This window comes from Otolemur garnettii, unplaced genomic scaffold (assembly GCF_000181295.1).
Source record: "Otolemur garnettii isolate 467f Iridium unplaced genomic scaffold, OtoGar3 scaffold00030, whole genome shotgun sequence".
Taxonomy (NCBI): domain Eukaryota; kingdom Metazoa; phylum Chordata; class Mammalia; order Primates; family Galagidae; genus Otolemur; species Otolemur garnettii.
Window position 1 is genome coordinate 15,308,191 of NW_003852425.1, and position 25,091 is coordinate 15,333,281.

At 40.5% G+C, this 25,091-nt stretch overlaps 1 protein-coding gene across 1 annotated transcript; it reads left to right on the forward strand.

Moving 5' to 3' along the window:
* The first annotated feature begins 81 nt into the window (after positions 1-81).
* GIN1 (gypsy retrotransposon integrase 1) lies at positions 82-24,298 on the forward strand. Its single transcript, XM_003788931.3, has 8 exons — positions 82-153; positions 5,716-5,861; positions 7,732-7,925; positions 13,989-14,294; positions 17,688-17,879; positions 17,975-18,151; positions 18,622-18,907; positions 23,935-24,298. Exons 2-8 carry the CDS (start codon positions 5,723-5,725, stop codon positions 24,207-24,209), a joined length of 1,569 nt encoding a protein of 522 aa, XP_003788979.1. The 5' UTR covers positions 82-153; positions 5,716-5,722; the 3' UTR covers positions 24,210-24,298.
* The last annotated feature ends 793 nt before the right edge of the window (positions 24,299-25,091 follow it).

Genomic DNA, 25,091 nt, shown 5'->3' on the forward strand with positions numbered 1-25,091 from the left:
GCTTCCGGCAACAGCCCGGGCTCCGCCCTCCCTTTCCCCGACTCAGGTCCCCGGACTATCATCTTAACGATCCGAGTAGTTCCGCTTCCGGCAGCACCAGATAAATTGCGAGAGGAACCTTAAATCCTGTCGTTTGAATTTAGGACCACCTTGGTGAGTGGTCGTTCTGCCGTGTTTTGTCGTAACGACTGTGTTTGATGAAGTGAGCCGTACCCTGACAGTCATTCCACACCTTCCGTCTTTAACGCCCCCGGGAAGGGGTTGCGTCCGGGCGGCAGTGCGCAGGCGCCGGGCGGGCGGGCCTCTGCGGCGTGGTGGGCCGCGGAGCGCCTGCTCGGTGGAGTCGAGTGTTGTTGCTGAAATCTTTAGATCTCGTGTCGGACCTCGTCTTCAGAATCAGTTAACCAGCCGTCCAGATTCTTTGGAAATGCTCTCTGACAATGAAAGTAGCGTTTGAAACTCGGAGCGCTTGAAGGCGAGTGCAGCGCTTGGCTGACGTTAAGAATGCTCCCCGTTACTTTATCATAGTTGACATTTAATCTGAAATTTTGCCCCAAGTTAAAATTTGTAGCAAGGAGAAACATTCAAGAGGGAATGTTGTCACGTAGTTTTACGGGGAAAAAATGTACACTTTATCTCAGTGAATGATCCTAAATGGGCATTTCCGAATCAAAGGAGATACTCTCTACTAGAAAATGGATTATCCCTTGTGGCTTCGTGCGTGTGCCTGTGGACGTGTGGATTGAAGGCATCTTTAAAAATGAGTTTGTATGCGGAAGTGTCTGGTGTATTTAGATTTCCCAGCCCTCATGATGCATAAAATTGTGCATGTCCACTTTTTTAGGAATTGCATAATATAAATTAAAAGCCTTAATTCTCATCTCAATTTATTGAAATAACACAGGTTTAAGTTGGAACGTGCATAATAACCTCTTGGAGGCTTGAATTGGTGGTTTTACCCTTGATGAAATACAATTACATCATAATTTCATTCCAAATTATACTTAATTGTCCTACTTGTTGGACACAAACATAAACTATTTAAAGGAATTAGGCAATAAGTCTTTATACAGGTATTTGTTGATTTTATTTGACGTCAAGCAAGGGGCATAGTGTAAAAAGTTCAATCAGTTGTGACACTGATACTGCTCTTGCAGAACTAGAGTATGTAACCAGCTGCCTATGAGAAAGCAGGCCCTGGCTAGATGCTAAATATTCTGGCATCTCCGTCTTGTACTTCTCAGCCTCCAGAACTATGCTAAATAAATTTCTGTTGTTCAGGAGCCGCCTTGTTATATATTTTTCTTAAAGAAGCTCAAAGGGACCGAAAACATTGGGAGTGGTAAAAGGCCATTATTTCAAGTTAGGTGGATATTTTGAAGTTAGCTGGGTATTTTGATATGGTTTGTATTTTACGGTGACCTCCGGGGTCACAGTGAGGAGAGGGACCGTATTAGAGATCAGGCAGACAGGGTCAAATATGAAGCGAGTCTGAATTAAGGCAGTGGTGGTAACGTTCAAGGTTCTTACTGGTCCAAAATGTTCTCCTCTCCAAGTCGATCTGGGTCTTGACAGATCTATTTTTATACTACACTTTGCATACTTAAAAAAAAAATAACCTTCTATGCTGCATAGATGCTGATTTGCACCCCTGTTCCTGTCATTTTACATCATAAGCTTTACGAGGGTAGAGATTTCATCTGTTTACCTCTGCATTCGCATTACCTGATACATACAAGAGTTTAAGGTCTCAGAAAATCAGCAATAAATGCAGGGTTATATGGATGAACAGGCAAAAAGCTACGAAAGAGGGGAAAACCTGCAAAGTTCTGTGGTAAAAGAAGATCAGGGGTGGTCAGGATCACTTCAGAGTCACAGATCATGGAAGGCTTGCTTCAGTGAGGTGCATGATTTTGAGAGAGAGGTAAAGTTTAAAAATGCAGAATTGGAAGGACCCCCCATTCAGGAGGAACTAATGATAAGGTACAGAGAATGGCTGGGATATGGCCACAGGTACACAAAGGAAGCTAAAGAAGAGACTTGTGCTGTGCCAGGTTGTAGAGGGCAGGCTGAACGGGTTGGACTTCAGTCTGTAAGTAGCAGAAAGTGCCCAGAGGCAGGCTTACAGTGTTCACTCTGTCAAGTAGATCATTTGGAAAATAAAAATATGCTAGGCATAGTCTAAAGTTTCAAGGTCACTATGTCAAGTACATAATTACCCTTTCAAGTGTTCTATTCATTACTAAGCCAAGATAACTGACTCTTTCTTTTTTTTGAGACAGAATCCCACTTTGCCCTTGGTAGAGTGTCCTGGCATCACACCTCACAGCAACCTCAAACTCTTGGGCTTCTGTGATTCTCTTGCCTCAGCCTCCCAAGTAGCTGGGACTATAGGTGCCTGTCATAATGCCTGGCTATTTTTAGAGGCAAGGTCTTTCTCTGGCTCAGGCTAGTCTCTAACTCATGAGCTCAGACAGTCCACCACCTTGGCCTCCCCGAGTGCTAGGATTACAGGTACGGGCCACTACCCTCAGCCAAGATAGCTGACTCTTATAAAAATAAAAATAGTACATTTTTGAGAGGACTTGTGAAATATGAAAATATGTAGAAAAGTTCTGACTTGTATATCTTCTTCCAGTGATTTCCCTCTGCCTTAATGATAAGGAAAACAAACTAAGCAAAAATCTCAAACCTTGAAAATTTTGTATACCGATTTCCTTTCCTCCTTGACCCTTTGTACTATAAGTTTACTCTGAGGATAGCAAATTACCCTTATCTTGGATCTATTTTCAAGTATTCAAGAGTTGAAGATTTGAAAGTGGAGAAGCCAACTTCAGTAACTTTTTACTATCTTTTTATTACCTTTTCTGGGAGGCTTTTTTATGTGTTTATTATAGGTAGAAAACCAGTGTTCTGACAGCACAGCTAACTTAAGTGTACTGAAAGCTTCATCTTCTATCTAGTGATTAGATAAAAGGAGTGTGTAGGAGGAGGACAGGAGATGGTGAGAACTGGAGGGTTTTTAGAGCAAAATACAGAAGCCACTGTGGTTTATGCAGATGATTGTATTTTCCAATGCCCAGCTTTTTTTCTCCCAGTTATAATTAGTCATACCCCTTCCCTAAGGTGAAAGAGTTTGATCCTTTCTTCCTATGAGCTTTTTACAGGCCTGAAAAGACTTCCTCTGTCCTGTTCTCTTTAAAGTCCTTCAGTATTCACAAGCTTTTCTGAGCTCTAGAAGGCAGGAAATAGCTTTCTTTTGTAAGCTTTATTTTCCTACAGATACCATGCTGTCAGCTGACTAGGACGAGATATTTCTAGATTTTCCTTTAGCGGATTTGGATGATTTGGAACATCGATGGCCCCAAAAGCCATTAAGGGAAAGAAGTTACAGCTTGTGGTTATATATGTAGCATATTATGAATTTTGCAGTATATAAACCGTATAAGGATTGATGGAACTGATTGCTCTGTCCCTTGGACTTAAAAGAATGTGTCAGCATTGCCTAGAGGTGACAATAGGACACACACACAAAAATGATTTTTGTTTGTTTTTAAGAGTTGATGCAGAGCTAGGTTGAGAGGCAGGCACGTGGACAGGTAGACAGACTGTACTCCCTACCTGCGGCCACACAAGCCTTCCTAAATTAACCAGTGATCAAGAGTAGATTGGCAGAGGGGGAGCTGTAGTGAGGATATTAGGGGTTATTATGGCTATAAAACATACCTGAACATTTTTCTACACATTTTGTGATAGTCGCATAGTCACTTTGCTGGATATAAACTTAGAATTGCCAAGTTATTAGGGTAGGTGTGTGTATGTTTAGCATTAGAAGAAACTCAGTTTTCCAAACGGTTACAGCATTGAATGTATTAAAGGAGGTGTGAGAGTTCCAGTTGCTCCTTGTCCTCCCGCACACTTGGTCTTGTCTGCAATTTAGTTTTATCTTTTTGGGATAACGTGGAGCTGTAAATCGCTGTGGCTTTGATTGGCATTGCCCTGAGAAGTGATGCTGCTGACCACATTTTCACTCACTCATTCACCGTTTGTGAAGTGCCCCCTAAGATTTGTCCTCTCGTTTTTTGAATTGGATTTTTCTCGTTTCTGATTTGTAGACGTTCCTTCTACATTCTGGGTATGAGCACTTTGTTAGATGTATGTACTTAAGATTTCTTTCTCCACTCTCTGGCTTACTGTTTTGCTTTCTTAATGGTGTCTTTCGATCAACAGAAGTTTTTGATTTCAATAAAGTCCTTTTCTTTCTTTTTTTTTTTTTAAGGATAGTGTTTTCTGTATCCTATTTAAGAAATCTTTGCTTATCCCAAGATTTTGAAGATCTTTTCCATTGTTTTCTTCCAGAAGCTTTGTTGTTTATCTTTCACTTTTAAATTTATGATTTATTTGGAATTAGTTTTTTTGTGGGAGATGTGAGGTGGTTGGTTATGGTTTACTTTTTTCCTGTAAAGATATCTAGCTGCTAGAGAATCATTCCTTGAAAAGACCGCCTCTTTCTGTGCTGTACTGATGTCTTCATTGCAAATGCTTTGCTTTCTACCTGTCAGGCTACCTCTGGAAACCCTCTTCCAGTTGTCCTGTGCCAATACTGCATGTCTTATTTACTGTATTTGTAGAGAAAGTCTAAAATCCAATCTGTTCATTTTTGAAATGTTTTAGAAATTGTGATAAGCTGTATTTGTAGGGACTATTACAAAATGAAAAATTCACATATTTATTTTTTAATTGAAAATGACTTAAACTTAGACCAAATTGTTCTATGGTACCTTGTAGAGATAATGAACCTGTTTTGTAGGTTATCATGGGATAGTGTTGATATTGGGCCTTTGAAGTGGCTTACACGTGCTAAGATTAGAAATGCACTTGTATTCTGTCTTAGATTATAAATAGATCAGAAAGATTGTTTTTACACGTGCCGAGAGCTCTGTCATAGGGAAGAGACTTGCTGGACTGCATGGGTCCTGGCGATAGGCACAGTCTGTTCTCTCCATCCCAGCCCTCTGTCTGCAGAAAGGCGCTCTTCCGTCTCATCCCTAAAGTCTCAGGGGTCAGTAGACAGCCATACTGTTTTTAGAATTTTAACGTGGTAAGCATTTGTATCAGAGTAACCGCAGGACACAGAAGAGATTCTGGTGGGATTAAAAAAAAATTTTCGTGAAGCTCCTGTTTATTGGCAGGCAGGGACAAAGACACCAACAAGGCCCTGGGGCCTGGCAGCAGCAGGAAGTAGTTACCATCTCTGCGGCTGGTGTGGCGAGAAGATGAGATGGTCAAGAGTATATTTAGGAGTGATATAAGCTGTATTTCTCCTGTTGTAACCTGTCATTATTTATTTGGATGTCACGTAACGAGACCACACTGTGCGAGCCGTATTCCAGCTGGCGGGAGTAGGAGATTCGAAGCAGACCTTTTTGCAGTGTACTTGTTCATTCCCTTTCTTTCCCAGCATGTGGAAGTTTTTTAGCATTTCTTATCACATGGAAAGAGGCAAGATAATTTTTCGTGCTGTATCTCAAAAATAGCATTTGAATATTTTCGTTCATTGACATCATTCTTCCTTTCCTGTACTGCAGTTATCTCCCTCACAAATAATATTTTAGGAATGCTCAATTCATATGTAAATATAAGTATGACAGAGTCGGAACTGAAATAGCAACTGAACTCACTTGTGATTTATTTCTTAAAATAACTTTCACCTAGGTTCATAATGGTCCGCAGTGGAAAAAATGGGGACCTCCACCTTAAACAGATCGCGTATTACAAACGGACCGGGGAGTATCACCCCACCACACTGCCAAGTGAGAGAAGTGGCATACGAAGAGCGGCGAAAAAGTTTGTTTTCAAAGGTAAAATTGGTGTCCGCAATCTTGAGTGCAGAATTACAGACTTTTCTACGTGTGTTCTTTGAAGAATCCTAGGAATTTCTGTAGTAACTGATGTTGCTAAACTGTTACCAGTTGAAGTGATGATGCCGCTTAGTCAAAAGCAAAATAAAAATCACACTGAAGCCATCTGCAGGCCAGTGAGCGTGACAAGGACATTTAAATCGTTATGCAGAAAATGATGCCAAGGAAAAAAGCAACACATTTACCTAAATTAACAGCTTCTGCTTTTGCCCTCTGATTCACCTGCTCCAGTGGGGCCCGTTAAAGCCCTGATGCCACTTTAACATGCCTCACTGTCAGTGAGGGACACACCAAGCTTAATGTGAAAAGGTGACAAAGTTAACTAGTCTGTATATTGAAATGGAGAACGGAATTAGCTGTATATATTAATGTGGTTTCCCCCTCCTACTGCCATTTAAATTTTCTTAGGATCACATTTATTTTAAGACCCTGAATCTCGGCTCGGCGCCTGTGGCTCAAGCGGCTAAGGCGCCAGCCACATACACCTAAGGTGGCGGGTTCGAATCCCCAGCCCGGGCCCGCCAAACAACAATGATGGCTGCAACCAAAAAATGGCCAGCGCTGTGGCAGGCACCTGTGGTCCCAGCTACTTGGGAGGCTGAGGCAGGAGACTCGCTTGAGCCCAGGAGTTGGAGGTTGCTGTGAGCTGTGATGCCAGGGCTCTCTACCCAGGGGGATGGCTTGAGTCTCCGTCTCAAAAAAAAAAAAAAAAAAAAAAGACCCTGAATCTCTGAAGAGATTAACTATTTGAAAGGCAGTGGGATATTTATCCTGAAAGTCATGATAATTTTTCCCTCTTTTCCTTCTTCCTTTGAAGGGGAAGAGAAGTTTGGGTAATTAAATAAATGCTGGTACTATTAATGGGAGTTTTGCCTGTAAGTCTAGCATTAGGCTTTCCCCAAAGTAGGTGAAGGCGGTTCGTCTCTCTGTGTACAACCCTACCAGTAACGGGCAGGCTGGTTACTCTTAGACTAAGATGAGGACTCATTCCTTTATTTAATACTCTGTGCAGCAAATGTTTACTGACTTTCTATGTGCCAGTCACATTCTAGGCCATGGAGATATATTGATGAATAAGAAAGATAAGATTTCTGCCTTCAGGTTACTTACCCTGTAAGTTAAGTAAGGACTGCTCCACTCAGCCTGTGTTCAGCACACGGGGAGGTTGATGGTGTATTCTGGAGTTTGAATTGCTGCCCTGTCCATACTGGGGAGGTGGATGCTGGGTCTCTCCTAGTTGTCTCCCCACTGCAGGTTCTTCTCAGGTGTCTTCCTAAGGAAAACAGAATTGTCTCGAGGCTGAAGGTTCCCTCACTTTACCATCCCCACCTTCTACTGAAATCTAGAAAAACACCAAAGAGGTGGTTGCTTACAAAAATGCAGCTGTGATAAAATAAATTTTAGAAAATTCTGTTCTAGGAAATTGCTCTTCTATACATAATTTATTTGCTAATTTAGACCATTTTTAGGAGGCACCTGCATGTATTTCCTTAGTTTGAGAACTTCCATGGAATGGTACTTTTATATTTCCATAGTTGTTACATGCTTTGAAAAACAAGCTAGCTCTGCTTGCCTTAAAAGCTACAAAATCATAGCGGCCTGTGCTGCTTGTGCAGAGCAGGTACGTGCAGGCGCTGAGGACCTTCCCAGTTGTGCCGTAACACCTTTGCAAGTGACTACTCTGTTTTAAGTGGGATAAGAATTCCTAAAACAAAACCCCTCATGGTTTGCGGGTAAGTCTATAATTATCTGAAAACAATGTAGATTTATAAAACCTGTACTTCTATCTCTTTGATATCATTTATTCCAGAAAAAAAGCTGTTTTATGTTGGAAAAGACAGAAAACAAAATCGTTTGGTAATTGTTTCAGAGGAAGAGAAGAAGAAAGTGCTAAGAGAATGCCATGAAAATGACGCTGGAGCTCACCATGGCATATCCCGAACCCTCACGCTGGTGGAGTCCAGTTACTATTGGACTTCTGTGACCAATGATGTCAAACAGTGGGTATGGCTTACGTATTTAGAGTATGTTGAATTATGTCTAGTCGATACTCAAAAAGTCATGATGGCTCCCGGTTTACTCTGGGTATCACATCTCATTAAGTACTGTTTGGGGGTTGTAGTTTTTGTTCAAGAAAACACGTAAAGGGAGTTTTAGTTCCCTTTTAATTATTTTAAATCACTAAACTATAAGTTGAGCAAGAAAGAAGCATTACTTGAGCATTTGAAAATACCACATTGAGATGGGAGATCATTTAGAACCAGGTTTTTATCATTGAACTCCTTTGGCTAGGCAGAATTTAAACGCAGCTAGCATTTGTCTGACTAAGCTGTTACCTCTTTAATGACGGTCAGACAAGCTCTTGTTGAGAGCCGAGGACATTCTAATAAGTTTGGCCCACCGTGTGCTCTCATCTCCCAGGCCTAGCCCATCTTCAGGTAGAAAATGTCAAACGTGGTAGAGACCCAAAACCAAATAAATGCAAAGTCAGATAATAAGTCTGATTTTGTGAAGACAAATTCACAAAACTGAAGATACTAAGTCTGACGTTTGTAACTGTGTCACCTGTTAGGCCCTTCCACTTCTAACTGGTAGGTCACCTGATCCTGTTCTTCCTGGTGGACTGTATGCCAAATGCTAAGAATTCCTCGGCATGGACATGAGAGCTCTTTAAAAATAGTAATGGTGCATTGAGAAGATGGGCCTATAAGTCATAAGGAACTAAACCAGCTGTTAATTGTCATTTTTGAGTTACTAGTTTGTGAGTGTGTGAAGATATTCCAAAGACAAATATAAATTTGTATTTGCCTTTGGCACCTGCCATGCATTTCTTTACCAGCATTCAGCGAAATCTTTGTAAAACCTTTATTATTTAAAAATGGATGATCTAATGATTTTTGGAAATAATTAGAGGTTATTTGCGACAAAATTTAGTGAATAAGTTTATATTTGAAAATTTTTTATTAAAAATAACTGTGACTATAATGTAATAAAATATTTTAAAAATTTTTCTTCAGTAGTTTGAAAGTCGTTTCCAAACTAGAATTCCAGAACTATATTGAGCAATGATATCACCCATAAATAGGTCAATTGATCCTTCTCACTTCACTCAACTTCCATGACAGATGACAGCAGAGATTAGTTTTGGGGTTTTTTTGGGGGGGAGGGAGGGGTAGTTTAGAGTTTTCCTGTGACCTAGACTAGAGCACGGGTAGAGAGCTTCTTCATGTTGGGAGGCTGCGTTATTTAGCTGTGACCAAAAACGGCCACATTCAAGAAAGTTCCTTCTAGATGATTTAATAACCTGCATTATTCTGTAAAGTCTAACTATGTACCTACGATTTCAAAAAGTGAAAACTATTTGTTAATTTTAAAGTTGACCTTTTAACGACCTTGTGTCTGCTTTTTGTTGGAAAGGATTTGAGTATCTGGTCCCAGCATGGAGGCCCAGGTCTCAGACAGTCCTCTGGATGGGCATCAGTCATATCTGAGGATCTGGTCCCAGCATGGAGGCCCAGGTCTCAGACAGTCCTCTGGATGGGCATCAGTCATATCTGAGGATCTGGTCCCAGCATGGAGGCCCCCATCTCAGACGGTCCTCTGGATGGGCATCAGTCATATCTGAGGATCTGGTCCCAGCATGGAGGCCCAGGTCTCAGACAGTCCTCTGGATGGGCATCAGTCATATCTGAGGATCTGGTCCCAGCATGGAGGCCCCCATCTCAGACAGTCCTCTGGATGGGCATCAGTCATATCTGAGGATCTGGTCCCAGCATGGAGGCCCCCATCTCAGACGGTCCTCTGGATGGGCATCAGTCATATCTGAGGATCTGGTCCCAGCATGGAGGCCCCCATCTCAGACGGTCCTCTGGATGGGCATCAGTTATGTGACCTTAAGGGCACCTTGATTTGGTTATGCAGGGAATGGAGATGTTCTGCCATAGTGGTTAAAAAGCAAGAAAGCTTTTTTTAGGCATGTTGTTGAAGGCGAAGGTATTCTATCTTTCTTAGAATCAAATCAAAGCTAACTTTAACATGTCAACTACAAAGAGCTCAACCAACTCCATCTTAGTTCTTTAGGTGCCTTGGTGAGACCAGGTAGGTGAGGCTGAAATGCACATTTGAGTCTGATGTTGTGATTCTCAAAGTCTGTGAGACTTTTATTGTAGACTTTGGTGCACTGTGTTTCGGTCTGAAGTGGATTTGTGAATAGTTGCATGATTTTACAATACTTTTTAATTCTGTCTGCTAACAGCCCATCATGTCAAAGAAGACCAAGAGAACACTGAAGGAAGAAACAGATTTTTTAATGAGGATTTGGAATTGCAATGTTATCTTATATCTGCTAAGTCTGTAACAGCTGCATATTCTTCAAATGATTCACAGGTGTCATCCTGTTCAATGACCTTTACTGAATGGGGAAAATGTTTGTCTGAAATTTCCTTTTGAAGAAGTGTTTTGGAAAAAAATAGCTTTTTTCAAAATTTTTGCCACTTGTGACATATGGACCTGGTTTTACCTTGCAAATAGATATTCAGGGTGTTTCAATTTGACATGATACCACACAGAGACATTCCTAGAGACATCGTCTGTCAGTAACTCCTAGAGACATCTTCTAGCTTCATGTCTCTACTATTCCTAGAGACATCTTCTTTCCATAATTCCCATGGCTGATTCTGTTCTTCATAAATTTAATTATCTCTTCTCACAGGGATAAACTTTTGGCCAGCACCTGTCCCTGGGATAGCCAGCACACTTGAGCATGGTCTGGCGGATGACACCACATACCTCCTCATTCAGCTATAGCATGTTGACCACTCCTGTGTTGCATTTGCAGGAACCTAGTCAGGAATGCTCTCAAGTGGCTGCAAAGTGTCATTTAAAATAGCAGCTTTAGCAGAGATTAGGCTGATGCAAGTTGTCATGAAAAGAAATGAGGACATCTGGATTCAGTAATACTTTTTTATCTGTGCAATAAACCCGTCATATTTTCCTGTACACTCACTAAATTTACTGAGTTCAGTCCAATCACCTTCTGTTTACCTTGAAAGTTGTTGAAGGTGTCTATCTATTCTCTATGTTCTGTTCACAAGAGCACCCAAAGCAAGTGACTGTAGCAAAGAAAATCCTCTATTATGACCCAAATGAAGTATAAAACCCGCCCCTTGTCAGTAGTATCTGTTGATTCACCCATAGTGACTGCATAATATATATTAGTTCTTAAGTAAGAGAAATCTGATTTCCTTAAGTGCTAAGTTTGACAGTGGGTATCTCTGGCATTTCACTTTGACTCTTGTTTTATTGTTATTGTGAAGGTCCATCCTCATTCCTTCAAATGCACATTCTGGCTTGTGATTGATTATCTGACACATTTATTTTAGAGCAATTTTTGTGAAACTACGAGTAAGTTAAAAATTTGTGTGTTACTTTTAAATAAGAGTTCCGCCAGTGCAGACAGCTAAAAATATCAAGGAAGTGTTTGGGAAGGATGTAGTTAATGAAGTCTCAGTATCTGGATAGTTTGAAAAGTTCCATTCTGGTGATTTTAATATTGACAATGAGCCACATGGTCAACGTGAGACCAGGGTAGATAAGAAGCCAAAAGTTGCAGTGGGAGCTAATCTTTCAACCTACCCATGAATTAGCAAAATTTGGCATTACTATTCCATAATATTGGACCATTTGAAACAAGTAGACAAGAGGAAGCTGGGTAGATGGGTTCCAGGAGGATTAAGTGAGCTTCAGAAGAGAAACTGTGTTGAAGCTTGCCTTTCTTTGCTGTGACAACACAAAGGAGAACCTTTCTCTGTCACATTGTTACATGTGATGGAAACTGGATTCTTTCTGACAACCCTAAGAGTTTGGCACACTGGTTGGATAAAGATGAAGCCCCGGAACACAGACCAAAAGCGAATATTTATCAAAAAAAAGCTACTGGTGTCTGTTGGTCTAGTGCTGGTATTATCCACCACAGCTACAGGGGCTAGAGTTGGAAACTCAGTCACCCACTGTATTCTCCAGACCTCACACCAGCTGACTGCCACTTCTCCCAGGCTTTGGACCATTTACTGCAAGGAAAATAGTCAATTTTCAACCAGGTGTGGAAAACACCTTTTGTAATTTCTTTGCCACTCACTCTCCAGGCTTCTTCAGTGCTGGCAGAAACAAGTTACAGTTAAGATGGCAAAACTGTTATAGTTTAGATGCATATTGTGATTAATTGCACTGCTTCTAGTTTGAGATATAATAAACTAAGCTTTTGATTTGAAATCAGACATTTCTTATTACCTAATATTTCACTTTTTAAGTATTGCATGAGGTTGTTCTGTTAAGTTGAAGCCTCGTTCATGCTGCTGGTGAGTTATGGTTCTCTCTGAAATAGGCAGGTGTTTGCACTTTGGAGTGTTCTCAGGGTCTAAGCATCCTACAACTTTCACAATTTCCACATCACTGAACGGTCTCCCTTCTTTCCTGAGTATATCAGCTACTTTTTAAGTTGCTTCAAGGTCATTATTTCTAGGTCTTACTACTGCTTCAAAGAATTGTCTTTGTTGGGATGCTGAGGCAGGAGTCAGAGGTTGTTGTGAGCTAGACTGAGGCCATAACACTCTGGCCGAGGCGACAGAGCAAGATTCTCTCTCAAGGGAGGAAAAAAACAAGAATTAACTTTACTTTTGCTTTTCATCTCTTAATTTCTGCAATACAACCTTTTATGTGACTTCCTCTAAATTAAAATGCGTGGGCCTTATGAGCGTTATAGTCCCAGTGCCCACCGAATATCTTCACTGTTGGTCCTGCAGTATCACAGAGCAAGCAGATCATCTTATTCTTAGCAGAAATAAGATAACATTGCAATTCCAAATCCTCATTAAAAAATCTGTTTTCTTCCTTCAGTGTTCTCTTGGTCTTCTTTGACATGATGGGCTGTTAGCAGACAGAATTAAAAAGTATTGTAAAATCATGCAACTATTCACAAATCCACTTCAGACCGACACACAGTGCACCAAAGTCAAAAGTTGTACCTCATCCCCTGTAAACTCTCACCAGCCAGCCTCATGCGATTGTGGGGCCGTGGGCAGGAGAAGTTAGAGCTGAATCATGAGCTTGGCAGGTGTCTGTTCAGGCTTTGATTTACTAATGTTCTGATTGTGCCACTTAATCTGGGAGGATTATTTCATTGAAACTTATTTTATTCTTGGGTATTTTATTAATAAATATGTTCATTTGAAAAAATTAAATAAAAATAAAAAAGATGAACAGAAATGTGCTAATAAGCATCAAAGAATTCATTTTATAAAATTTGGATTCATTTAAAAGCCCTCACTTAAGGACCTAGAAGGCCATATGTGGCTTTAAGGCTGCAGATTCCCCATTTCTGACCTGGAGAAACTTATGGCATCTATACATATTGTACATATGAAATTAGATTTCAATAAATATTGTTGGAATCAATGAATGAACTTCTTAGAGTGGTAAGTTTAGAAGGAAACATCTTTTGCATATAGAAATTATTATATATAGAAATAGTTACTGATTTAAATTATGGAGAAGAGTAAGTATTTAATAAGTATTTATTGAACATGATCCAGAATCATGTTCCATGCCAGTAAGACCTGATGTGACGTCATTTGATAACAGTTGTCCCTTGGTGCGTACGGTGGTTGGTTCCAGCACCTGCTGTGTCACTGGAGACCAGACTCACACATGTCAAGTCCTGCAGTCAGCTGCATGGAACCCACGTTTGTGGAAAGTTGGCCTTTTATATTTGCCGGTTTTTCCCCTTTCCCTCGTATTTTCAATCTGTTTGGTTGAGAAAAGAGCCATAGGTACGGGGACCTGTGTAGTCCAGGCCCATGTTGTTCACAGATTACTGTGGTAGCAACTAATAATTTGTTTTCTGTTTCTAGTAGATTTAATTCAGTGCTCTGTTTTTAGTCCAAAAGTTTCTCCTTCAAAACACACAGTACCTGTTAACCATTTTAAAATTCATATTTATAGGACTGCTTTTATGTTATGTGAACATACTAACATTTGTATGTGTTTTCTTTATCATATGCCTGGTTATAGGTGTATGCTTGCCAGCATTGCCAAGTGGCAAAAAATACAGTCACACTAGCACCTAAAGCACACCTCCTGAAGGCGGAGGGCCCGTGGAGTGTGGTCACTGTGGACCTGACCGGGCCTTTCCACACCAGCAGCAGGAGCCACGTGTATGCAGTGATCGTGACGGACCTGCTCACAAAATGGGTCATGATTCTGCCTCTGTGTGATGTTTCAGCGTCAGAGATCGCGAAGGCTATTATCAATTTGTTTTTCTTATATGGACCTCCTCAGAAAATGATAATGAACCAAGGAGATGAATTCATTCAACAGGTAAGACAGACCACTGGGGTCTGGCAGCACACAATGCCCTGTGTATACCTGACAGGGTGCTCAGTCAATTCAGACAAGGGCCGCAGGTTTGGCGGTTTGATGCCGTACCCTGCAGTGGTCACTGGACTGAGATCAGCACATCGGGAGGCCAGTGCTGATGATGCCACTCAGTAATTGTGTGTTCAGGTTTCTTCAGACTGAAATGAAAAGATTGCACTGAATAATCTGTGTTTAATTCTAGCTTAAAAATCCTATAGTTGACAGGTAAAAGGAGATTTGACTAAATGGAAAAATACTTGTTTCAATATTGAAAGGTATTTTTCCCATTGCCCTGGCCTTTTTCAGATTAGCATTAATCTGAAAATAAGTAGGCAAAAATATATATGAAAAATATTTAACAGAAATAAAATAACTACTAGGCATAAGGCAAACTTAAGGGGTATTTTAAAGTTTTTATAATTAACGGGGTACTGTATAAAAATAAAAATCAGCGATAGCCAGACTTCCTTGGTTCAAAGCCGCCCCGGGGAAACTGCATACAGGCTTCTGAAGTCTCCTTCCCCAAGGAAGTTGCACAGGCTGTGTTTGATACCCACAGCAGTGAGTTGTGACAGATGTGGATGTCGTCCACCAAGAAAGGTTACCAGAGGCTCAGCACCCAGGGATTTAACTGGTCATGTAGGCACCCTCTGCTTGGAATGTACAGACATTCCAGATTCTGTGAAGGAAAGAAGGTATTTGTCCTTCTCACCAAAACCTAAGTTCCTGGACACTAGCCCAGGGCCAGCTCTGTAAGCAGCCCTTCAGGGACTGTAGCTGTCTCAGACCTGTGTTGTCCAGTCCTCTGGAAGTCCCATGTTACATTAACTCTCCTCTACACAGGCCCATCCACACTTCGTATTTATGTCTTAACCACTTAGTAGCCATTTAAAAAATAATGCCCATAAATTGAAAGAAAAAATATTTTTATTTCATTCTTAATAACCGGAATTGCTTGCTGATGGATTATGTATACCTGTTGACCACTGCCTAGTATCTCAGACCTTGGAACCATATTTTTCCTGCCACCCTCATTTCCTGCTTGACCTTGGTTTTCACATTGTCATTGATTTTTATCACAGCATTGCCTGAACAAAAACAGTTCTGTAAAGACACGATGTCGTTGTAAGGATTATAACCTACTCCAGCGTCCAGCTACCTTAAGTTAAGTTATGGTTTCTGACAGGTGTTGAGGGGACAGCTTGGCACAGAGTTTGGTGACTCTGTGTAACATAGCTTACACTGTTTGCTGAATCGTTTCAGTAAAGTGGACAAAAAACTTTCTGCAAAACTCTGAAGGATAGAAAAGAAACATATTCAATGGGAAAATTAATTTTTTAAGTGTCTTATGGGAAATTAAATTTTTAAGGACTGATGACTTCCCTGGTCTGAGTGGGGAGGAGGCGGGGGGGTCAGAATGTCAGGCCAGCGTTTCACAAATGGATTTACTTTGTTTCAGGAGGTTGCCAGGTTCTGGCCAACATTTTTATATTTTTAAAGTCAGAGTCTCATGCTGTCACCCTGGGTAGAGTGCCGTGGTGTCACAGCTCACAGCAACCTCCAACTCTCAGGCTCAAGTGATCCTCTTGCTTCAGCCTCCCGAGTAGCTGGGACTACAAGGCACCCACCACGGTGTCTGGCTGGTTTTTCTGTTTTTAGTAGAGATGGATGGGCTCGTGCTCTTGCTCTTGCTCAGGCTCGTCTTGAACTCCTGAGCTCAAGCAGTCCACCCGCCTTGGCCTCCCAGAGTGCAGGGATTGTAGGAGTGAGCCATGGGCACCCAGCCTTCCTGGCAAACTTTTGAAACAAGGAAGTTGCAGCCTTTTCCATTTCTCAGCACTTCATAATGATGCTGACCCAAATGACACCTTTTCTCTGGAATTTCTTTCTACTTCCTTTTGAATTAAAGGCAGGCAACCTGAATTCATACAGAAGTATATATACACAAATTTGTACACACACGCATACATACAGAGGGTGCCAAATAATGTATACATATTTTAAGAAAGGAAAAGACTATATTAAAATCATACTCAAGTCACATTTAATTTCTGCAATTACAAGAGATACAACCTAACATATGTTATTCTTGTATTTTCTTACTATATATGCCAATAATCTCTCTCTGTATAAGCTAGGAATTGTATTCAGCTCAGGTAACAGAGGACTACTTCCCCTGCCCCAGTATATAAATTCCAATAGGAGTTTGTATGTTGTACTCAGGAAAAGAAAGCCAGGCTGTTGAAAGCTGGATGGGTAGCTCTGCCTGTCACTGGGAGCCCAGGAGCTTCTAGCTTTCTGTCTTTGGGATGTGACTCTCAGTTTGTATGCACGATACAGCTGCCAGAGCCCTTGTCACAATGTCTGCCCTTCAGTTAGAGAGAAGGGGGAGAGCAAAGAGCAAACTCAGCTTGTACCAGCAGACGGCATCCAACAACTTTCACTTAGATCTTTTTGGCCAGAACTGTGTCACGTGAACACTCTTACCTGCAAGGGAACTTGGGAAGTGTACTTTAGTTTTGATTTTCCCTCCTGTTATTAGCTTTACGTGTTTAGTTATTCTGATGCTACTTATGCAAAATATTCCTTTAAATGATAAATTTATCAGGCAAAGATTTATCTATTACAAATAGTAAGAAAAAAAGTCCAAGGGGTAAGTTAGGAAATTATTTTTCATTTAACAAGCTTACTGTTAGAAATTTTCTAAAATTATTTTTATTTCTTTTAGATCCTGAATAGTATAAGATATAACAACAATTACAGCAGTTAAAAGTTATAAAATGCAAAAAAAAAAAAAAAGTTATAAAATGCTTGCTACCTGCCGAGAATTGTTTTAAGTGCCTTATAAACACTAACTCACTTAATCGTCAGAAGAATCATGGATAGGATTTTGTTTCTTTCACAGATGAGGAAAAGCTGAGTACACTGAAGTTCAGTGGGCTGGCCAAGGTCACACACCTGTTAACTGGGTTGTGTGACTTAGTGTTCATTTGGCAGATTGTCTACTGAATTAAAAATTATTTAAACTTAAATTCTGTTCTTTCATTTCCTTGTTGTAAGTATTTGGCAAGGCACTTCAATCAGCATCTTACCTTTAAAATGAAATTAATAATACCTCATAAAAATTTTGTCAGGGTCAATGATAATGACATAAAGCGTCTAGTGTGTTAACCAGCAGATAATGACTCAATAAATGGGAACTACTGCTTTAAAACAAAATGTGTGTTTTTATGTAGAGGCTGGAGTCAGTGAAGAAGGCAAGATGCCAATTCTTTTGAAACCTTTTTTTTTTTTAATCAATGAAAAATACCTTGCAGGTTATAAGAAGCCAGTTTTGTTTTACATGTTTTTTAGATTAATGCTGAGCTGTATGGATTGTTTGGCAAGAAGCAAACTGTAATTTCTCACACCTCCGGGGCTGTTAACCCAGCTGACAGCACGCCCAGCGCTATCAAGACACTCCTGTCCAAACACTGCGCGGAGCACCCGGACGACTGGGATGACCACCTGCTGGCCGTGTCCTTCGCCTTCAACGTCACGCACTTGGTGTGTGCCTTTCTATGATGCTCTGTCTCTAACTGAGGACTATTTCTAGGCTAGATTACTGTTTCATTACAAAATTGCTGTTTTCTTTAAAATAGGAGCCTACTAAAAATACACCATATTTTCAAATGTTTAATCGAAATCCTTATATGGCGGAGATTTCAGATAGTCTTCAGGAAGTGGATGGTGGCAATACAAGTATGTTCACCAGAATTCTAGAAGCTGTTAAAGAAGCTGATGAAACAGTGGCGAATAAGACACCATCAGTGGCCCAGGTGATTCTATTTAATAGAAAAACCCTAGAAATCTGTAAAGTGACATCTACTTTTAAAGTTTTGGCATATATGCATGTGTATGCATGCACACACATGAGATACCCTTACACCAGAATTTTTTATCTGTCAAATTTTGCTTGTCTTGTTATAGCATATACTTATTACCTATGAAATGCTGAGGCAATAATGAGAAAACTCATTTTCAAACTTGTTTCCGATTTTGCAGTCAAGTAGAGCTGGATTCAGATGGAGTTGTGCTGCTCATCAGCTGTTTGGCATTATTAGCAAATTACCCTTCTTTAGTTTACTTTCTATGTAAGGACGAGTCTTTGAAACATTGTTTTGAGAATTAAATGAGATTCATGCCTAACTTCTAGTAGCATTTCAGTAAATCGCCATAATATGCATTTACTTTCAAGAAATTAGAGGCCCTTACATCCTTTGGTTCTTTTTTCTTTTTATTCTTACAGGTGGAGAACAACAATTTGGATGAACTAAATAAAAGCAAGATCATTATTAAGAAGAAACCAAAGCAAATAAATCCATTTCACTTAAAAGTGGGGCATGAAGTTTTAAGACAAAGGAAAAATTGGTGGAAGGATGGTCGTTTCCAGTCTGAGTGGGTCGGTCCCTGTGTCATAGACTACATCACAGACAGTGGCTGTGCCGTCCTGAGGGACGGCTCTGGGGCGAGGCTGAAGAGGCCCATCAAGATGTCCCACCTGAAGCCCTACGTGAGAGAGGCCGGAGAGCACGGTGAATGGCGGTCACTTCTCTGCTTTTTACTTTCTTTGAGAAGAGAACTTAAAAATAATAGGAACCTTTTTTCTCCTCTCTGGTTGGGTTTTCTTTTCCTTTCTCATTTTTATAAACTTGGGACAGTTTAGGTGTCCCAGGTGACGGTCTTTTTGTTAGATGTCTCTTCAGGATTGTCGGGCTTGTGAGCAGTTTCATTCTGATTTCTAGTGTGCACTCTCATGGTTCTCACAGGAAACTATGTGCACCTGTTTCCACTGAAGGAAAAAATAGCATCTTTTCAATTTTTGGTTTCTTAGTGCCCTATTAGTCGTTTTGTGCCTCATTTTATTATGAAAAACAACAGTAACAAAAATCACTAATGCCAAAAACAAACATATTGTCCAGAATCCAGTTGTAAGATTGATGTATCAAAGGACTTAAAATATCATTAATGTTGCTTTGTAGTGAGGTCATGGTAGGGCGCAGCGGGGGAGAGAGCGGGTGTCCCAGAACGCCGGGTGCTGTGAAGGGCACTCTGGACGCCTTGTCCTTGCTCAGAACAGGACCTGCTCTGACCAGCCAAGACCCTAACGTCTCTGCCCATTTCTCTCACAGGCTAGTAAAATGATGTTTTTGCTGTGGTTTTCAGATTAAATCTCCCACTTTATCAACTGTTTTATCCTAATGTATTTGCCCCCTAGCAGGAGTCCTCAAACTTTTTAAACAGGGGCCCAGTTCACTGTCCCTTAGACCATTGGAGGGCCGGACTGCAGGCCCCGGGACGAGTCGACTGCTAAGCAGGACAGGCAGCAGTGGCAAAAACACCCGGCGGGCCAGATAAATGTCCTAGGCGGGCCACAGTTTGAGGATGCCTGCCTAGAGCTCTGAGGTGAATAAGGAAGAAGGAGGTAATTGGTACCTCACCTAGTAATTATGCTTCTTCTATAAAGAAAGATGAGGTATTAATTATACTTGAACATGAATGACACTTCAGGGAAGATTTCTAAACAACAGGCTTCAGTAAGTAACATGACACAGGACCTACACTTACCTTTTTGGAGGAAGCTCAACTCTGCTTCTGGTCTGGGCCATAGCCCTGTGGTTAAAGCTCCTTGTGCCTCTGCTCCTGTGACAGACCCGGTCACTCTTGCCAGTGCACTTACCTTGGACTGTGTTCTAACTGAAAACTCACAGGGCTCTTCTCGGGTAGAAAGTAAGTGCTTCCACTCCCGGGGCCTATCCCTAGCTGTGAACTGCTCTCCACGGTGCCTTCCTGCCGCAGATCAAGTAGGAGACAGAAAGGCTGCCAAGGTGCCCCTGCTCCTTCCTCAGCAGGATCCTCCCCTAGACTTGAGGTTCGAGACGTGCTCCTTCTAGTGTGTTAACCTTCCCTGATTGATGCAAACTTCACTTCTAAAATGTTGCTATACCAGGTTCTGTTTTCAAAGATTTGCAGTTTGCTTTTGCCAAAGATTTAGATAAGAGGCAAACTATTTTGTTCTGTTGTGTAATTCAGAAGCTACTTGAGAAGAACAGTTTCTAAACAGATTAAGTATAGTTTTTGCTCATTCTTGAATTGTCTGCAGAAGTTTCCTCCAGTAACTAAGGCAGCGGCGGGGTCACTGGAGGAAGGAGCCGCTTCTCTAGTGTAGTCAGGACGAGGAACTGAGACTGAGGGTGAACTTGTTTTTGTTTTTCTTGTTCGCCGAATGGAGTTCAGATCTGGACATTGTAGAGTCTAGTTCCTGATTTCTATTTGGCCTCTTTTTGTGTTTCTCTCTTTTGCACAAATTCAAAATAAATATGACTTCTACCATCTTTTATCTCAGTATCATTTATTTTCCTGGAAATTTTCACCTCACAAATTGATTTTAAAGAGTCCTTGAGTTACATTTTAATGGCAAAAAAAGTTTTTTGAGTAATCATCCACCTTTTTTTTTTTTTTTTGCAGCTTTTGGCTGGGGCCAGGTTTGAACCCGCCATCTCTGGTATATGGGGTCGGCGCCCTACTCCTTTGAGCCACAGGCGCCGCCCCCATCTCCCTTTTTTATTTGGCATAAATTTTGACCAGCTGTATGCAACTCTGGCTTTATCTGTCTCTGCTTATCATTGCTGCTCTACCAGCCTTGAGAATCCGTAACTATATTAGGGACTCATTGTCCACAGCAGACGCCCGTGCTGCCAGCTTGGCACCCATTCTGATCTGGAACAGTGGGGAGGGCGCGTTCAGTGCTGGGTCTGCAGCGTCTGTCCTTGCTGTTTTACGCAGGCCGGTTTGTTATTTTGTCTAGTTTAAGAGTAGGCACTTGTCAATCCACTTATTTTAATACCAAGTTTAAAAACACACCATAGTGCCTCTTTAAAATCCTAATGTTCCCCCTTAAAGGAAAAAGTTCTGTGAGTGATCTGTCCAAATGGGTCTCACTGGGCTAAAATGGCTAAATCAAGGCATTGGCAGAGCTGAGTTCCTATCTGAGGGCTTTAGAACGAATCCGTTTTCTTACCTCCTTCAGCTTCTAGAGCTCTCTTCCTTCCTTGGTCTGTGGTCCTGTACCTCTGCGTTCAAAGCCAGCAATGTGGGTTTAGCCCTCACATCACATCCTTCCAGCCTCCTCTTCCACATTTGAGGACCATTGTCCTTGGGCCACCTAAATGGTCCAGGTCATCTTTCACCCAAATAATGCAGGATAATCCAGGACAAAGCTCAGCTGATCAGCAGCCTTAATTCTATTGGTACTTTAATTCTCTTTGCCTTGTAAGGGTACATATTCACAGGTTCCAGGTATTAGTGTCTGGACGTCTTTGGGGGCCATACTGAGTGGTAACTTTCAAGAGCTTTTCATCTGGCAGTATTTTTCCCCATTGATAATGGGTTTACTGGACATATTTTTCTAAAATAGACCTGCTTCGTCGATGTAGAAAAAAGTTTTTCAGACAGAAAACCTACTTCATCAAAGATCTGTGAAAGTGTCTTTAGAAACTCCATAAAAATGGCTCAGCGCTTATAGCACAGTGGTTACAGTGCCAGCCACATACACCAAGACTGGTGGGTTTGAACCCACCCAGGCCAGCTAAAACAACAATGACCACTGCAACAAAAAATAGCTGGGCATTGTGGCAGGCGCCTGTAGTTCCAGTTACTTGGGAGGCTGAGGCAAGAGAATCGCTTAAGCCTGAGAATTTGAGGTTGCTGTGAGCTGTGACACCCACTCTACCGAGGGGGACATAATGATACTCTGTCTCAAAAGAAAAAAAAAAACTCTGTAAATGCTGTGGTGTCTGCCGTCCATCTCTGATAATTGTGTAGCACTGTGTCAGCCTTGAACTATAGGGTTCTCTATGGGTTATTATACAGTTTCATGAGTGGCACGTTTACTGTACCTAACATTTTTAAGTTCTCTTGTAAGCACTACCTAGACCAAACTTAGCCTCCAGTATTAACAGTAGACTCACGGGAAACTTTAATTTTAAACCTTTAGCAACACGCTCTGAAAGCGTTTCAATTTCACTGATATTTTTTCTTCCCTCTTGCTGCTGTTGAGTAGAAGGGTCAGTGTGGCCTGCATGATTTGTTTTTGTCCTGCAGAATTACATCTTCCTGGCATTCCACCCCACTAGCACACGGAGATTGTTTCCTTACCACCTTCGGTTACTCATATTTTTATTCCATTGTAAATATGTGTATCTTCTTAATATCATTTTGACCTAATTGCTGCTTTTGCTTTAATAAGTAAACTTGGAAACTCCTTCAGAACTAAAATACCAGGCGTAATCAGCCTCATGAAGAAGTGAATGTGCAAAGCTAAATGGCCATAAGGCCTAAGCCCACCAATGCCCAAACCCCATGGCTCTTTCTTTTCGTACAGAGAGTAGCTTTGTGTGATCTATTGAGGGTTTAACGTTATTAAATACATGAATTTTTAGAATTGAAATAGGCTCTGTGAGCTATTCAGACATTATGAGTTAAGTAGCATCATTTTCCAGGATGTACTATCAAATTTATCTGTTCTGAAAACTTCCATGGCCCTCTAATCTAAATGGGCAGTCTGTCTCCCTTCTGCTTAAAGAACTTAAAGCTTGAGAATTCCTTAAGCTGTTAGAATTTTCAAAAGATCTGTTGATGTTTCAGGAAGAAAAGGCAGGGGTCCAGGAAATTTATCAGCTGGGATGGGGTTCCTTCTAAGGAATTAGAACACGCGATGGGAGAGTGTTTCGTGTGTGTCGCCCTTTGTGTTAAAAGAGGCTGCTGTTTTGCATTAGTTTAACATTCATTTTAAACCTTTTTTCTAACAGTGATAATAAATTTGCCCCCAAATAGAATAAAATGTAGGGAAGGAAGATTCTCTGTTAATACTTTGGTATTGATTAGTTCCACCTTAAAAGCTTCTGAGAATTTTGGTATCAGATTAAACTTTAAAAAGCTAAGCTTTTCAAGCGTCTTTATTGGAGCCTGATTCCTTATCCAGTCCTATTCCTACTATATAAACCTTACATAGCAACTGTGTTCATTTTGTTTTTACCTTCATGTTGTAACAATTTGATATTATCTTCCTAATATATGTTTGGGTTCATTAAAGACTAGAGAATTATCTAAAATTGTAAGCATAAGGATTTAACAGTTATGTTTATCAGAATATCTTTCATAACCCCATTCACCCAGGAATGCTTGCAGAAGCATATTAAAGATACCATCGTTATCAAAAATAAAGTGTTATAATTTTGTTTTTAACCCCTATGATAATTCTCACTCCTCCTGTCTCCTGGTCCCCACATGTGGTTTTCTACCAAAGACAGGTCAAAGGAACAAGAAAACCTTTTAAACACTCGATCTTCCCTGTGCTCTCTAGATATGAAGTGTCAAATTTATGTGCCGTTTGTTTATTCCTAGACATGGCTGTTTATTTATTAGACAGGAGAATCCCCAGGAGTTAATCTTGATTGTTCATTTTCATACTTGGGATTTTTGTTTCTTATTTAAAATTAATTAATTTTTAAATGATATATGATTACAGTTCTAAAAACCAAATTTATTGTGTCTCTTTCAGACAGTCTTTATCTCTTGCAAGGCTCAGTGGTGGCAGATCACGACTACATTGGGTTGCCTGAAACTCCAGCTGGAGCATACCCAGCAGATATCCTGGTGGAAGGTGCAGCCGCTGGTCTCGTTGATAATGAACTGCTGACGTCCAGCAAAGATCGCGATCTCTTAGAGTACAGAAATGCCAAAATCTCTCCACTGATAGAAGATCATGGGACTCTTGAAAAACAGACTTTCAGTCTGTTGGACTCTTCAAACCAAGTTCTTGAGTACCTAAGTTAGTAAACACCAAAGTTCATTTAAAGTGCTTGTTTAGACTGTATAAATTCTTAAATATTGATATCTTATTCATTAAAATAGGTTGTATAGAACAAGTGTCTTGACACACTCCTAATGACTAAATCCTGAAGGTTTATTTTATAACTATTTATTTATCAAAAGTTGTGCTATACTTGAATGTCAGTATACGTATATCTAAAGGCAAAGGAAGCCTCTAATATGTAGAATTCGCTTTTTCTTCTGAAAAGGAAAACAGTCAAAGCACCCTTGCTTCTTAGGGAATAAATTAAATTTTAGCTCAAATGCTCAAGTCTTTGGTATTGGTACTGTGTTTTCTTTCCACATTCAAATTTTTTATCATAGAATATCTACATTTAAAAAATAAACTACCTAGAATGGCATTAATAAATATTGAACAAACTATAACAGTGAATGAAATGGAACTTTTTCCTATATCATTAGAACTTCTAAAAACAATATTGTAGGAAAAAGATTAGGGTTGCTTAATGGGTTTCACAAGATTTTGGTAATTTCACATTATCTGTTTTGCTGGGGTCCAGATAGGGGAGTACAAGTATATATTGGTTGAATACATTTGTTCATTTCCATATTATATATTAAAGCCAAAAGATCCATTAGTAAGATTTTTCCTGCAATTTTAAGAAAAGTAAATAATAATATTAAAATAACTTTGATTAAAGATTTTAAGTTGCAATTTCTATAATACAACTTTCTTCAACAAATACTTAACTAGAAATCACTGATAAAAGCACTATGGGAAAATAGAAAGATGAGTCGCATGTGCCCCTTCCCCGTGAGGAACTGATTGGTGAGGAACTGATTGTCTGGTGAGGAACCTTGGCTGTGCAGGGTCAGGAGGTGCCA

Bases quoted from the DNA above. Each gene is read 5' to 3' on its own strand.
- GIN1 (XM_003788931.3), top strand. From the start codon at position 5,723: ATGGTCCGCAGTGGAAAAAATGGGGACCTCCACCTTAAACAGATCGCG. The intron at 7,926-13,988 runs GTATGGCTTACG...GCCTGGTTATAG, and splicing joins CCAATGATGTCAAACAGTGG to GTGTATGCTTGCCAGCATTG. The intron at 18,908-23,934 runs GTGAATGGCGGT...TGTCTCTTTCAG, and splicing joins GAGAGAGGCCGGAGAGCACG to ACAGTCTTTATCTCTTGCAA.